A 17,085-nucleotide genomic window follows, 5' to 3' on the forward strand; every position below is an offset into this window, starting at 1 on the left:
ATGAATCAGTAAAAGTAAAGGTTCAATTTAATAACAATTTAAGACCTCAGAAATAGTATTCAGATTTCAAAAATTGTATTCTAAATTTATTAAGTATCTGTCACTTGAATGGCACTTTGAGCAGTGTTGTAAATGCAGTCTCTGTTGTCTTTTGAACAAATTAACTTCTTAATAAGTTCACATTAGTTCTCTTCGATTGAGCAGGCTTTCAGCAATAACGATGGTACAAATACAAACAAAGTGTGTGCCAGCAGTACCTGTTAATATGCACCATTTCGGGCAAAGCATACAGAACTTGTCCAGTCTTAATCCCTCAAACTTAAGATCTGCATATAACTCATTCAAATTTCCCAACAACAGTGCTTTTTTCTTCTATTCATTTTTTGAAATGCGGACTTTATCTTTGACATGACTTATGAATATTCACCACTTTGATCAAAGTTTTATATAAGTGCAGCTACATTTTTACGTACTTGATGTCCTTTTCTTGAGTCAGCCAGGCCATTATATCCTTGTCACCCCACTCAGACTTAATATATTAGCTTCTGATTATTCCAACAATGTAATACTGACCATATTTTTTCGATATGTGTAAGTCAACTTTTGGCATTCAGTTTCTTAACTTATGTTTATTAACTTGGCTTGGTTAGCTGTTTTTGTATTCTTGGAACTGAACATTTATTTGCTGATATTTTAATGCTTAACTTCACTAACTTTCATTGAGAACTAATAATAAAATGCATTTAATGAAAATATCTTATTTATTAAGGTAAAAAGAATTAACTAGCTGTATTGAAGCACAATTAAAACACTGTAAACTTGAAAATTGTTTTTAACCTGTTGGTGAGTGCACATATTACATGAAAAAATCCCAAATGAGGACCTTCGTCATATGACGTGTGTTCCCAAATGAGGACCTTTGTCATATGACGTGTGTTCCCATATGAGGACCTTTGTCATATGACGTGTGTTCCCAAATGAGGACCTTCGTCCTATGACGTGTGTTCCCATATGAGGACCTTCGTCATATGACGTGTGTGTTCCCATATGAGGACCTTCGTCATATGACGTGTGTTCCCATATGAGGACCTTCGCCATATGACATGTCTAGAGATTACATTAAAATCCAGTAATTTAAACATAGTCTGAATGTTGAAATCACGGTTATATCCAACTAAATGGTATGTTGTAAGTCCCGCCCCGTGACGTCAATGGTGTGTTGGAGCTGATCATCTGCTACACCCAAATCACAAGCTGGAAGGCTCAGCTGTTTGGCTCGACTGTATCAGCTGACGCAAGGATGCGCGCGATACCGCCGTTTAGTTTTACATACCATGGTTGAAAGTATCCGTAACGTGCTACGACCTGGTGGTAAATCAAGGAACTAGTTGCGCCATTTGTGACAGATTTCGCGCCTTTTTTTATTCTGCCGCTATTCTGCTGATGTGGTTATGTTTCTGCTGTGCTACTTTTCTATTGTAATTACTGTTTCTGTTTGAAATTATAGTACAGTGTTATTTAGTGTGAGTGAACACGTTGCGATGGAATGGGAAAATCGCATCTGTGACAATAGCGATGCCATTCGCAGAGAATTGGATATAGAATCTGATGGCAGCTATAACATTGATAGCGATGGACATGTATTGGATTCCGATGGAGATTTTTTTAATGTTGAGGACATTTTTGAGGAGAGTATGGATGAAGATTTTGACAATTGCGAGGAAAACTGCATGGAAACTACTGAGGAATCTTCCAACGTGAGTAGCCTTGTCAGTACACCTTTACCTGACCTACATGGACAAACAAATGAAAATGTACACCCTAGTAATGATTTACACACAGATGAGGTATGCTCTACTTGCAAATGGACACACAATGCCAATTTTGAACCTAGGATAGCTAATTTTGAAAGTTCAAGGTCAGGATTCATTGTTACTGATGAATTAGGAGCCAATGAGTGGAAGGAAATTGACACATTTTATAAAATATTTGACTATGATTTTGTTTCCCACATTTCAGCAGAGACAAACAAATACTATTTTGAAAGCACTGAAGGTGTTCTCACTGAGTTTTCCAAACTTCAAAAATGGGTGGAAACAAATCCCGATGAAATTTATTACTTTTTAGCAACCAGCCTTCTGATGTCACATTGCAAAAAAAATACAAAAAAAAAAACAGTATTGGTCAAGTGATCCACTAATAGAAACTACTATTTTTTCTAAGATTTTCTCTCAAGACAGATACCTACTTTTGAGGCACTTGATCCACTTTGATGACAATATAGATTCTAATTCTGGGGATAAGCTATACAAAATTAAGACAGTAATAGAAACATTGAGGAGAAAATATAGATCACTAATTCAGCCATACCAGAATTTAGTTCTTGACGAGAGCCTCATGCTTTTGAAGGGAAGGCTATCTTTTCGCCAATATATTCCCAACAAAAGGAAACGATTTGGTGTCAAAACATTCGTCCTGTGTGACTGTGAAACCGGAGTAGTCTTAGACTTTATAGTTTATACCGGTAAGGGTACAAATATTGACGAAGACAGTTGTAACGATGGCATTTCATCAAAAGTATTCTAAGACCATATTTGAATAAGAACCACACAGTTTATATGGATAACTGGTATTCCAGTCCAGATCTGTTTTCATGGCTATATGAGAAAAATACAGGAGCATGTGGCATGTTGAATGCTAAACGCAAAAATGTGCCATGTCTCACGAAAAAGATGAAAAAAGGAGATGTTCAGCTGCGGCATAATGATAATGTGCTTATAGTTCGATGGTGTGATAAACGTAATTTAACCATGATTACAACTGTGGACAAACATGAAATGGTAAGAGTAAATACAAGAACAACTAGAAATCAAGTGAAGCCTTTATGTGTTATTAATTACAACAGAAATATGGGAGCCGTGGACCGAGCCGATATGATGGTTTTGTTCAATGACACAACAAGAAAAACTATGAAATGGTATGTCAAGCTGTTCTTGCATTTATTAGACATATCAGTTTTGAATGCCTATCTCATCTACAGAGAAAAAATTAAACAAACTAACCCTAGTGTAAAGATTCACATCATGGACTACCGCATGAATCTAATCCGACAGTTTTAGAAGCCCACATAGCGCCTAACAACGACGCAGCTGTTACCATCTCGCGGCCCGTGGGCGGAGCCAAGGACCCACTCCGACTCTCCAGTCGCCATTTCCCCTGCTCACTACCTGAGAGTATTAAGCCGCAAGAGGAAACTACGTATGTATGCAAACAACCAAGGCCCCGTCACGGCGAAAGGACACGTCTTATGAATGTTTTTCATGTGAAGTATCGCTTTGCATTTTTCCTTGTTTTCAAAAATTTCTAAGAACATATAAAATGCTCAAAAATATAATGTAACCTTATCAACAGTGTTTTTGCAAGTAATTAAATAGTTTTTTTTTTGTAAAAAATTCAATTTTTTTTACCCTTACTCCTTTGAGGTTAGTTAAGGTAAAACGGCTCACTCCTTTAATAACCATTACACGGAAACGTCATATGACGTACGCACTCGCCAACAGGTTAATCTCAATTAAAAATAACTAGCAATAATAATATTGAACTTCAAAAATATGTCCACTCAACCACAGTCAAAATAAAAGTACGTAAGGTAAAAGATCTATACTAGTAACTGAGCAAGTGGAAGGGAGAATCATGTTGAATCCTGAACTACAGGGTGCAGCATGAACATTTTTATATATTTTGATTAACCAGGGTTATATTATGTCATTTTATACCTTGCATGTAAATCACAAAGCGATTTTACTGTAAAATAGAATATATATATAATTTGAATGGTTAAAAAATACTAAGCAGGCCAAAACCCACTGTCATTTTTTGTAGAACCCATTAGTATATACTTTTAGGGATGCAAAAAATCATAGTGGTTTCTCTAGAGCCTTCATCATTTATTTTTAAAAAATCCAAGTATTCAAGTTTGAGCTAACATATTCAAGAGCATTAAAATTTAACTATGCCAAATGTAATTTTTTGCTTATACTGCATGTTTGTGAGCATTTTAGTGAAAATCTCATTGTAATGTGATGAAAATTTACAAAGGTTTGATATTTTACTAAACAAAAGTCGTTTCCTCCTTAGTAGCTAGTTGGAGACAAAAACATTTATTTTGGCAAACTTTAAAATTTCATAACCTATAAAACTATTTAAGATATTAGACTAAATTAAAATAAAATAAGAATAATAAGTAGAACACAGATAAAAAAATGTATGACATTCTGAGAACATGAGTTCCATTTGAATATTTAGCTGGATGATTTGACATGGATTGGCCCTTGAATTTGATTTGTTTGACAGTAGCTTGACGGTTTGCATATTTTAAAATTTGTTTCTCCTTTATCTTTGTTTTGAACTAAACCTTAGCAATGCATGTTGTGTTACAGACAGCATAGAAAAAGCTATGGCACAGTTGCCCCACATCCTGCCAGACTACATGCTAGTGTTTGCCGTCCCCATCCTGGTCCACAGTCCGCACTTCACTTCACATGAGGACATTGACGAGCTCACTAGGCTGCGCTCCTGCCTCTGGTTCATACTGGAACCTCTAATCCTAAAGAACGACTCCTACTGTTATGGTTTTTACAAAGAGCTTATTGAGAAGATGAAGAACCACAAGGATGCTGTCAAATCAGATGATGTCAACATCAATTGTGTAGGTGTTGATTGAAGGAAGTTGTTTTAAAATGTGTCCATTCATTTTAGCATATAATCCAGTTTTGTTCATACATTTTTGATCAGTAGTCATTAGTTGTACATTTCAAAATTTTAAATCAGCCAATTAAATGTCATCAATGAATTTTGAAACTTGTAATTTTAAATTTATGTGTACGTAACTTGAGTACATTAACAATACAATTTACAGTGTTTGCAATTATTCAAGATTGTAATCTTAAGCCTCTGAGTGCCACATACCCACTCCCTTAGTGCCACAGCTTTTTTAGCGTTTTCACGGTTCCTTTTTAAAACACCATATAAAATACAATTTTGTAATTAAATTGTCCATGTTATATATTAATGTATTCACAAAACAATAAGGAATAAAAGAAGTATAACAGTATTGTAATTACCCTCTGTCTGTTCAGGTATTTAGCCCTCCGAAGTAAAAAAAAGTTTCAACATTTTGTCATGTCCTAACATCCACTACTCAAGATTTCACTATGTACACAAAAACACAGTTTCAAAGTTGTCATATTATTCCAAATTTAATAAGTTTTACAAATATATACACTGTTTATATTTCAACTAAAAACCTAACTATTAAATTGAAAAACTCACAAGTATATACACAATCTTTTCTCCGTGTTACTCCGAGTCACTGCTTTGTGATGCCTTTCTTTTTCTCTCAGGCCTAAGAGGTCTCCAGAAATGTTCTAACAAGTGGAAATATTCCCTGTGCATACCTGTATGACAGCCAGGGCACCAAAATCTACTTCAGCCTTTTTTTGCTTTAGTAAACTGTGCACTGGCGTAATTTGACCCTAGCTTGAAAGTTCATTAGGGTTCGGTTCGTACTCTTCACCACTGCCAGTTGAAAAATCACGAAGTAAAATGTCTGAAGATATATGAGGAGCTTCAATGTCACTTGCATCGTTTTCACTAGATACATATTCACCTAAAAAACATCCCGAATTTCACTAGAATGTTCCAAATTATCACGATCCATGTTTGTAAAATCACGCAAAACCACAGTCAGCTGTCAGCGGTACGCAGTTGTAACGTATCGTCAAAACAAATTATGACATAATGCACTCCACAATTATGCATTGTCACGATTTTATGTACTATAACAAATCTTCATCTTTCAAATGATACCGAATTTGACTATTTTGCTGCCATTTTAATATGAATATGTGAAGGAAACAGGATTTTTCCGGACATTTGCCATCGTTCAGTGAAACAAGAAAACAGTAACACTACGTTTCGAGATCTGCAAACGTAGTGTTACTGTTTTCTTGTTTCACTGAACGATGGCAAATGTCCGGAAAAATCCTGTTTCCTTCACAATCCTTCCATCGTCAAAAATAACCTTTAAACAAAAAAAAATATGAATATAATACAAAGCGCTGTTATATAGTCGTAGGCGCGACTTTAGCCGTCATAATAGGCATTAATTAGTCGTGGCCACGATGAAAAGCACTCAGAGGGTTAAGCATTACAAAAACATCAACTAGTTGTAATTTCTGAAAAAAAGCTGTTGATAACAAGATTAATGAACAAAATATAAATAGTGTAAACATATTTGTGCAGAATTCTTGATAAGAAATTTTTATCTAACTAAAATTGGATATAAACTTGATTTAAACTACATTCAATAAAAACTTTAAAATCACTTTGTTTCAAGTATTCCAATTTTACTTGTATTTTATTTGTTGAAGCTTTTTTCTTTTCTTTTTTAATATCAATGTGTTACGATGCAGGGTGACAAAATCAATTTTTCTTTGGTTATTGCCATTATAATCAGTTTTATCTTTGTAAGTAAACTTGTTTATTTTCTGTTTAGAAATTATGGGCACTTTGTGACTTGGCAATGGACATTCTAAATCAGAAGACTGTGAATTTTGAGCTCAAAGACTTTCCTTCAGAGGCCAGAATATCTCCAATGTACTTCAAAAAGCACGAAGATCCAAACTTTGTCAACACAAGGTTATACATTCCTCCAGAACTTCAGGTGAGATTGCAAACATTGGCACACTACAGTGCATTGATACACTAGACTTTCACATGTCTGATTTGGTACTTAGCAGAAGGCTAAGGTTATGTATTACATAATTATTTTTTGTTACTGCGAGAGGTTGTGTTGGGCCAGAGCTCAACAGACAGCTCCAAATATCACCTAGGTGGATTTTTCTTTGCTTAAAATTCCAGGTCAGAATTATATTCAGTTTTTCCACATTCAAATCACCTGTATGCTGACAATAATCTAAACTACAAGACAGTAGACGACTGCAGTGTTCATAATAAAAAGCTGCTACACACCATAAAATCATGATCATGTTGAGCGTCATCGACTTGTTGGGGTTTTACCAATGTTTAGTGGTCTGTAGCACAAGAACAGATATTTGAAACTGATGACGGAGGCCTAAACCCTCTATCGTCTGCTATAGGGCAACAACTTGGGTATTATTGATATTCGGCTACTGAATAAGTTTCAGTTTTAAGTTGTACAAAGGAGGCTAAATATAGAGATATCCAGTTTTTGGCATAGAATTTATTCGTCATAGTTTTGAAAGTGTGTTAAAACCTGTAAGAGATAATCATTTATTATTCCTATTATTTAATCTATATTCTCATCTGTAGTGATAAAATTTAGTATACTGTTTTTGTATAATAACATTGAAATTAAATTGTGCAGGTTAGTGGCAATGGAAAAAAGGGGTTGAACAGTACAACACACACTGTGCCAGTAGAGAGGTCAGTGAGAAAACTGAGGGGTAGGAAACAGCCAGTGGAGCTTTCAGACCCTAACCAGACTGATGTCAAGGTAAGGTTGTCCATCACACCATCACATGTTCATGTTTGTTCTCATTACAGTGCATATTATACTACTCTTTATAGAGTATTTCATTCTTAAATTTCCTCACTGGTTACCATTAGAAAGTGTGATGTTTGAGGAAAATAAATGAATTGCTTATACTAGTATGATTACAATAAAAATGTATTTTCCGATCAAGGTTTCTATGGATTCTTAACCACTTCGTAAAGTCTGTAATTTTTGCTTGATATTTTTGGCAACATTACAAAATGTATGTGGCATCGCAATATTAGTTGACACTGTGAATATATTTTATATGATAAAGATCTTTTAGAACTTTAACTGGTATTTTATGTACATATAAATCTCAGTTATTTATTTGATGCTGAGTCACCAATGTTAAGTCAGACACATTCAACACATTTAAGGAATGCACAACCACTTTAAAATTGGGGGGAAAAATCACTGAAACACCAACAGCTCAAAAACTCATCACTTCACACTCTCTGTATCATTGTTAATATTTCAGATGCATTACTATTACATTTAAAACAAAAAGTAATTCCAATTGATCTTAGTTTCATTTTCCAAATTCTGACATGGTTTTAGCAAGCAAATTAACTCTGATCAACTGATTACTATCTGTTCAGATAAAAATAATACCAATAGTGAGTATAAATGACTAATACTTTTGTGTGAATGGTTAGAAAGGACAAATATAATTACTGGTGTAAAAGTTTTAACCTAAAGTGATTTCATTACAGTTATTTTCACTACACTTAATAATGAATGTTTTAGTATTTTCATTGCTATTTAATTTTTTCATCCATAACAGTTTATCTTGGATTAATTCTTCAGTCATACACCCTGAAATATTTGGTTTGGTACGATCTTTGCTATTTCGTAAGTCTCCACAGCATAATTTTAATAGATTTTTCTTTTTTAATGTTTTAAATCACTTTTCACAGTGCAATTTAATAGATGCAAAAAAGTTTGTTCCAGTTGTTGCTGGTATAATTTTGTTTTAAAGTAAATTTAAATTTATTTTTGTTCACATAAATTTAAATTTATTTTTCTTTACAAGCTGCCCAAAGAAGAGGAGGATATGTGCGTCATAGGTGTGAGCCAGCCTATTGATGCATTGGTAGGTTCAGAATTTTTTTATGAATTTATAATTATGTTCATTTTCTAAGTACAGTATCGTTTAAGATTATAGTTAAAATATTTTACTTGAATATGATATACTCTTTCTATGCAAAAATAAAAATGAAACTATCACAGTTAATAAATGTATATATATAACGGTAATAGTCTAATTTAATTTCAATAAAGATTGAATCACAAAAAGTACGTGCTCCACTGGGACTTTTTCAAGTATGTGTATATACACTGTTCTTAATTTCTTCAGGAAAAGCTTGGCCCTCTGTTTCAAACTGCAACTTGAACTACTGAAAGCTATATTTCGTAACAGATTTGTTGTTCAACTCCAAAAAATACAATGTTATAACAACAGTGTCCCGTATCATATCACAACTCTTTGAAACAGAGGGCCAATATTTTCCTGAAGAATTTAAGAACAGTGTTTCAAAAGATGGTAACTAAGATGTTTGGCTTTTGTTTTGTGCTTGTATTCAAATATTTTTTAATGATTTTGAAAGCAAGTTTTAATAGCAACAACTACATTTTATGAGTAAAAAGTAAACAATTGGAATATAATTTAAAAAAATTATATGGAACTAAAAATGGATCAAAATAAATTATTTGTTTATCAAAGTGAACAAAAATTAAGCCCAATCACTTGCTATTAAATAATGTAATCAACAAAACATGGTCTATATTATATTTGTAGTTCTTTTTAGTCTCAGAAACATTTTTAAATCAAATCGTATATGAAAATCATGTTCCTTACATCATTCTTGAATTGTCTTGCAGAAGATTGCTGTACTGAAAAGTAACATCAGTTTCTTTGTTGGCAATTCAAAGCTCCACTGATAATTGAGTTTTTGTTGCATAGAGTTTTAGTGACTAGAATAATGACATCAGGCTATAATATTTGTTACATCATGCAATTTCTTTAGTTTTTATCATGTCAGTCTTGTTTTAGTTACCATAAAAACTGTTATTGTCATGATTTGTCTTTAGTTTAAATGAATGGCTTTGAATAATAGCTAGATGTTCAAGAATTATCTTTCCACGATATAAAGAAAGATAAAATATTAGTTGTTGGATAATCTGGTGTATCCTTAAAATAATTCTCCCAAACTTTTGCCTTTTGGGAGAATAAATTCTAAAGCTCTCTCTGTGAATATGAGGATTACACACAAAGAAGAGAACAGAATTACTAGCAAAATTTTAATTAATTTGATTATATGAAGTCTGTTAAAAAAAATCACAATTTAAAAAATATTATTTATTTATTCATCAATCTCAATTATTGTGTCCTCTTCAAACTAATCTCCATTAGATATGATACACTTGTGTCAACTTTTCTTCCAATCCTTGAAGCACTTCAAAAAGTCATTTTTTGCAATCTTGTTCAGCTCCTCCTTCGATGCCGTCTTTATTTCGTCAATCAAAGCATAGCGTCATTCTTTCATGGGCCTCTTCAGTTTCGGGAACAAGAAAAGGGCGCATGGGGCAAGATCTGGGGAATACAGTGGCTGCGCTATCATCAATGTGTTTTTTTTTTTTTTTTTTTTTTCAAAACAATCGTGCACAAATAATAATGTGTGAGTGGGAATCATTATCGTGGTGCAAAAGCCAGTTGTTTTTCCACAAATCCGGGCACTTCTGGTGGATTACTTCATAAAAATTGCACATATATTACAGATAATATTCCTTATTGACAGTCCTACCCTGTGGGAAGAACACATGATGCACCACACCCCTGCAATAAAAAAAACTGTAAGCAAAACTGGTGCTTTTTTTAATGTAGGCTCGAGCAGCAGCTTCCATTGGGATGATTCGTAACCAGTTATGACTCTCTGGAGCAAATTAGGATCTTGGACAGAGTCTAACAGCAAATGGTAATGCACTGTTTTTTTTTTTTTTTTTTTCATTGGTCAATTTTGTACAAATTTCGTGGCAACCCTTCTCATGCCCAAATTATGGTAAAAATCAAATGGCACGAGCCAGTCGATATGTTCAGGTCCTCGGCAACTTCTCTAATGGTTATTGAACGACAATGTTTTATCTGTTCTTGATGTGCTCGGGCATCCGGCATGCTGTTCGTCGTTCACATCTTCTTGGCCGTCTAATACCACCTATAAATGTTGCTTCAGTCCAAGGTAGCTTCTCCATAAGCCACAGTCAACATTCGGAATGCGTCCAAGCACTTAATTTCGTTTTTAACACAAAATGTGATTCAGATTCTTTGATCCATTTTTTCAAATAGCCACAAATCAAGGACGAGCCATGACACTTGCTAGCAAATCAGCTGTCAACAATTAACTGGACATTCAAAAATGGCTGAACTTGTTGGCATATGTCTTGAGATATGTGTACCAGCAAACATCACAAAAAAAATATTAAAAACGAACATACATAACCCGTGGCAATCAAAAAGTCACGATATTTTTGAACAGAACTCGTATTTTACTATCACTAGAAAAGTTTCAGTAACCTTTGTATTAATTCGTAAAAATGACTAAAATTTGTACTAGACGTTGCAACTTTTAATAAACTTTTTGTAATCAAATTAAAAACATTCTAGTATCTATATTGACCATCTATTTTTGGCATAATTCACCAGAAATTTAATTGGTTAGAATCTGAAAAACCACATTAGAGTTCAAAATTAAATAAGGATAAAATTAAATGGAAATAAAACATCCTGTAATGTTTATCATAACCTCAACATTTCCCAAAACTCATCAGTTATCACTTAAATGAATAAACTGTACAGGGTGTGTTACAATGGATCATCCTGTCTCAAACATCTATACTTTGATAAAAAAAATATAGGCACATTCATTTCATACTGCTATATAACATGGCTTAACACTTAACGTGTAAAAATTGAAGGGTCATGAATATCTTGCCACCCACTTTGGAAGCACAACATATATCCATTTGATAATCAAATTTATGCCTACTTTAAGTAAGCATATTTTGATCATCCACCGTATCTAGAAAAGAGGATATAAAATTTAATTTTGTGTAAATCCTTTCAAGAAAAATTGTTCACTGTTTGGTCTGGTAATACTGATTATCCAAAGATTCTTCCAGTGCCGAACAAATATTAAAAACGAACATACATAACCCGTGGCAATCAAAAAGTCACGATATTAGATGAGTGGTGCCTCTTCCTGTTGGAAGATAAAATTATTTGAATTTGGTGCTTATGAATCCATGGTATCTGTAGTATATGGATCTGCCACTTGTCTGGCCATCATGACCCGAGATCATCTGAGGTTGAAAAAAAAACCGCTCCTTGTAGGAAACAAGACCGTGGTGTTACAGTCAGGCTCTGGGCTTTGAGACTGTAATGATTCTACTGTCATCCCTGTACTCTCTCCCTGTACAGATTAATAGCCTATGTAAGATTAAATCAATAAAAAAAGGTAAACCTGTAAATGTAATGAAAATAAAGGTCAATTAGTTTACATTCCAACAAAATCTTTAAAACAACTAAATGAATTAAATGACATAACAAAACAATATAAACCTGTTTTAAATTAATATTCATGTGATTTTCGTTTGTTACTCTTTAATCCATTTAAAGACATTTTCACTTCATTATTGTTGTTTTTCAGATATCACACTCCAATAGAAAAACTCAATGATAATCTATTTCCACTGTGAAATTAAATGTAATGTTGTTCATCACACAATACCCATGCTGTATCGTGTTACTTGTGCTTTCATTAACTCTGTGACATGTCCATTTTGTGTTGTTATTTCCATTGTTATATCGGGATCACACTCTTTGATATAGAAAATCACTTGTTTTACTGGATCACCAAGTACTGGATTTGGCCTGGCACAAAACCACAAGTACCTACTGGCACATGTCTATTGCAGTGTTTTAATACTTCTCAACTGATTCAATTCTTTACGTTGGCTTATTTAAACATTAACCATTTAAAGATGCAGTTTCATTACAAAACAATGTATTTTTTCAGCCTGCCTCTGCTTCAGACACTCAGATACATCTTCCTGGAATGGAAGTTGATGTGAGTATATCTAATGTTTAATATTTACTGAGATCTAGATGTAATTGGCATGAATGGTATATTAACCCTTCAACTCGCCATATAGTAACTTATGTAATGGCAAGCCCATTTTGAACGATTTGGAAGGAGTAATATTATATTTATTATATTAATCTCTAAACTGTTATAAAAACTGCACATGATTTATGCAAAGATACACGTATTATATTTATTTTGCCAAAGAATGCAGGGTTTGAGTATTGAAGTAAAAAAAAATATTCAGTACAAGCTTTGTATTATTCAAGGTATTTTTTTAAAGCTATTTTGCAAAACCAATAATTTTATCATATAGGATATAATTTATGTTTTGCTTTTATATATAATACATGTTATGAATGTTAATTGTTACCTGAATAAAGATTGAAACATTGAAGTAAAACACTACAGCATCTTAAGTATCTTAAATTACTAATTAGGTGAAAACACACACACCCAATTAAAGGTCTTAGAAAAAACTAATGCAGTATGCATTATTTACCATACATACTCTTCTATTCTCAAAATATACTAGTTTTGCTCTAGAAAATATTCACAAACCGTTTTGAGTTACTTATCCTTTATAGAAAAACATGTATGCCATCACTGGGCATCCAGTTTGTTATATGTACTCATATAAAGAAAACCTCTAGTTACAATATGTAATAAGAGCCACTTTTTTTAGGGATGTAAATTTCATTCTCACAATACGAAAATATCCTTTGGTGTGATACTTTGAAATATAATGGTAGGTAATTTTCTACCCTTCTTGCAACTTTGCGGCTGCCACAAATTATGCAACTACTTTATAAGTTAGTAAAGTCAAAGTGGTGAAGTTCATCATATATTTTAATACCTATTTGGGGTAGTTCAATTTATTGTGAATGGGTAGGTTTTATATTTGTCAGGCTCATAGAGTCAACAACTAGATATGAGTCACTGGCCTTTTCAGAGTAAACCTAGATGAACTCAAAATGAGTTCACCAGTAGGAGGTTTAAATAATATATTGTAATACAGGGTCTATGAAAAAGAATGCTGAGATCTTGAACAGCCATTACTTAAAAACTATTTAAGATAACTAAATGATTTGAACATCAAATTGAAGTTGAAATAACTAAGTTTTGTTTTCTGTGTAGCATGGGAGGAAACATTAACCTTGGCATGCACAGAGCAGCTGAGCAATGGCAGTCCAAAATGTGAATTTAGCTTGAAAAGAACCACTTAAGAATTAGACAAATGTGTTGAAAACTGGGACTTAGTGTTTTAAATAACCTCAACTTAACTGGAAATTATCACTTAAATATTACCAATAATTATGAGTAAATATGGTCTTACCTGTCAATCCTAACTTCCTTTCATGCTCGTTTAACAATAATTAACATCTGACTCACTGACTGATTTTAAAAATTGACAAAAACAACAAAGCACTGCCAATGCAAACGAATCAGTGCCCTCACTAATTACGATCACGATTATGAGTGCAGTGGGCGGGGTTGCCGTTTTTCACAATGAGGTTACCAAATGTGTTAGCATTAGAGCATACTTTAAAGGACAACTGAAATAAAATAAAATACCCTTTACCTTTTACTATCTAGTAATTCATCTCCCTATGCTAGTAGCGCACAGAAGTACTAAACTTTTGGAGAAATTCAGATGCCACTTTCTTTGTTTTGAAGATTGACCTCTTGCTCATGTTATTGTATGTTGTTCATTTACTAACAATGCATAATTCACACCAGATGTTTTACTGTCACTGTCTTTTTTCTGTATGCTTTTATATGTATGCTCTTTTCTGAGCATACAAACATTAAACTTTAAATATGCAGGGCATATTCATAAAGTAAGGGTAGTTTTGTCATAGGAAAAAATAAACTCATAAGAAACGCATATTATTGGCACATTTAGTTAGCTACAAACCTACTTCACTTCTGTACATAATCGTCGTTCACTTGTTAGCATTCTTCATACCGTTGCACCACCTTCTTTAACCCCTCTGCGTAGAAGCTTGCCGCCTGAGAGTTGAACTGGTTGACAACGCCGTTCTTCAGTTCTTCTTTGGTTTCAAATGTCCACCAGTAGTCGTTAGGTGCAAGGTCAGGACTGTACGGTGGGTGGTCAAAGAGTATTGTGAAGGAGGATACACCAGACGACAGTTTCCTGCGTCGTTTGTTCTGGATCACACGTTACAGTTTGTTGAGCATTTTGCTGTACACATCATCTGTCATTGTTCTCTCCCACTTTCCATAAAATCATGCCACCCTTTATTTCCCAAAAATTAATTATAGCCATCAATTTTATATTTATGTACGGAGTTTGGTTAAACTTTTTCGGTTTTGGTGAATGTGAGTGTCACCAATGCATTGATTGCAGTTTTGTTTCTGGATTGGTGTAGGATATCCAAGTTGGTGTAGGAATTTTGTCCCCAGTAAAAATGCTTGGGAAAAAATCCTCTCCATCTTGTTGGTAACGGCTCAAAAACTCTTATCCACTGAACTTTCTTTGCTCTTTGTGGTGGTCAGTCAGTATTTTCGGTATCTATTTTACACACAATTTGTGGTATGCGAGATTTTCCGTGACAATATTGTAGACAGCAGTGTGCCCAAGTTGAGGGAATTGTTCAGCCAGGCCATTAATCAACGATCGGATCGCAGTTTTTGATCCACTTGCAAAATTTTTTCTTCGGTTAGGATACTTGGCCTGCCACTCCGCTCTTGGTCGTGAAAATTTGTTCGTCTATTTTTTAAATCATGGCACTATTGTGTTCCCTTCTGTACTGTAGGTACATAAACTAAGCATAACTCCACAGCAACTGGCAGGATCAACGATTGTCACGGATATTGTTGTTTGCATGTACGGACAAGCAGACGACTTCTGAAACAAAACAAATGCTGTTATAGCTTCGCAATGAATCAGTAGATGGCGCTACAGGAGTAAAACTGTGTTCCAAAGCACTAATATGTAGATATAAGCAAACAATCCCTACTTTATTAATACACCTTGTAAATAGACTATTTCATGCCCACTGAGAATATTCTTTAAACCACAGATAAAGAAAAATACTCATTTTCAATTTTGAATTAATCATTGTTGTGAGTTTGCACTTTCATTAATGTTTATTTGGTTTCAGTCTGATGGTGATGACGGGGAGCCACAAACAAAGCGGGGGCGGGTGACGAAGGAGGAGGCAGTCGAGTGATAGTGCTAGTTCCTTGTGGACACTAAATCTGTACTGGACCACCCTTATTGGGTTGATACAGTTGTGCGGTTCCTAGAAAAACCCAACACTACCAAAGAATTCATTCATTCAGCACATAATTGATTGGATAGTGTAAAAGATAGTTGTATGCTAAGACTATGAAGGACTTTTCAGTGATTTTATAGCCACTTCTTATCTTAATTTTTAAAATGATTAGAAGAACTCTATTATATGATTTTAAAAGTCTGTATTTTAGAGTCCTTATTGTAAACAATGGATCTCGACAGGTGTATGTTAAGTAAATATTGGCTGGACTCAAAATGTAAGATTATTTTTTTAGTTTATAATTTTGATTTTTTATTTCTAATATAGTACTAGAACAACTTCAAGGAAGTACAATGTAAATGCTTTATTACATACGAGGTCCTCTGTTTAAAGAACAACCGGTTTGTTTTAAGTTATTTATCTTGATATATTACAATAAAGTCAATCATAAATCAATACTTGTATGAATACAAATCAAATTGAACTCTAGCTTGTAATAGTTGAGTTAGTTATTGACAGACATTTGTTAACAAATTGTTGTTTTTCATTTAAGCCTTTTGTTGTTTGTTTATTCAAAATCGTCAGTTGTTGTAACCATCTTTGCTTTGGTTTAACACTCTGTTGACTAAAGGACTCTCCACAATGAGACTGAAATATTTCAATTTTGTGAGCAAAGTTTTAAAACTGTGTGAAGCTTAAAACTTAGATGTGAGATATAACACTGGCCAATTTTATTATGGGTTTTAAAAGGAGAGTTTATTTTATTCAACGTTTAGGGATACTTATCGTAAAGGTTACCTGGGACAAATACTTTGAAATGCCAGGCTTAAAACAGTCTTGTTAAAAAATGTATTATTTTGTATTTTGAACTGTTTTCCTATTCTTTCACTATAATTTCTATATAAATTGGATTAGTGCGATTATTGATTATTTGTGAAATTTCCTTATTACTTTTACTAAAAAACTAGATTGTATCGAAGTAAAATTGGCTCTCACATTGTGAAACTACAGCTGTAACTGTGCAATGTTTTATCAACCCTGGATCTGCCAGTGGAAAAGTTCTTAAGCAACAAGGTTATTTGAATTATTTGCAATCTTTAAAAATGAAATAATAAAATACATTTCT

The 17,085-nt window shown here is 33.6% G+C and overlaps 2 protein-coding genes across 3 annotated transcripts in view; one reads left to right on the forward strand and one right to left on the reverse strand.

The window, feature by feature from the left end:
• Positions 1 to 16,879, forward strand: part of LOC124361879 (sister chromatid cohesion protein PDS5 homolog B) — a 69,069-nt gene extending 52,190 nt beyond the window's left edge. Inside the window, exons 20-25 of one of the 2 annotated variants that reach the window (XM_046815931.1) lie at positions 4,440 to 4,708; positions 6,557 to 6,724; positions 7,409 to 7,537; positions 8,613 to 8,672; positions 12,652 to 12,702; positions 15,846 to 16,879. In XM_046815931.1, coding sequence (XP_046671887.1) covers positions 4,440 to 4,708; positions 6,557 to 6,724; positions 7,409 to 7,537; positions 8,613 to 8,672; positions 12,652 to 12,702; positions 15,846 to 15,914 — 746 coding nt within the window. In that variant the 3' untranslated portion in view covers positions 15,915 to 16,879. The remainder of the gene's footprint in view (positions 1 to 4,439; positions 4,709 to 6,556; positions 6,725 to 7,408; positions 7,538 to 8,612; positions 8,673 to 12,651; positions 12,703 to 15,845) is intronic. The other variant, XM_046815939.1, reaches the window with a different exon arrangement.
• The window catches only part of LOC124361892 (far upstream element-binding protein 1), a 140,223-nt gene continuing 137,729 nt past the window's right edge, over positions 14,592 to 17,085 (reverse strand). Inside the window, exon 18 of the transcript XR_006922403.1 lies at positions 14,592 to 15,589. The gene's annotated coding sequence lies outside the window, so the exon portion shown is untranslated. The remainder of the gene's footprint in view (positions 15,590 to 17,085) is intronic.

This window comes from Homalodisca vitripennis, chromosome 1 (genome assembly GCF_021130785.1).
Source record: "Homalodisca vitripennis isolate AUS2020 chromosome 1, UT_GWSS_2.1, whole genome shotgun sequence".
In the NCBI taxonomy this organism is placed as follows: Eukaryota; Metazoa; Arthropoda; class Insecta; order Hemiptera; family Cicadellidae; genus Homalodisca; species Homalodisca vitripennis.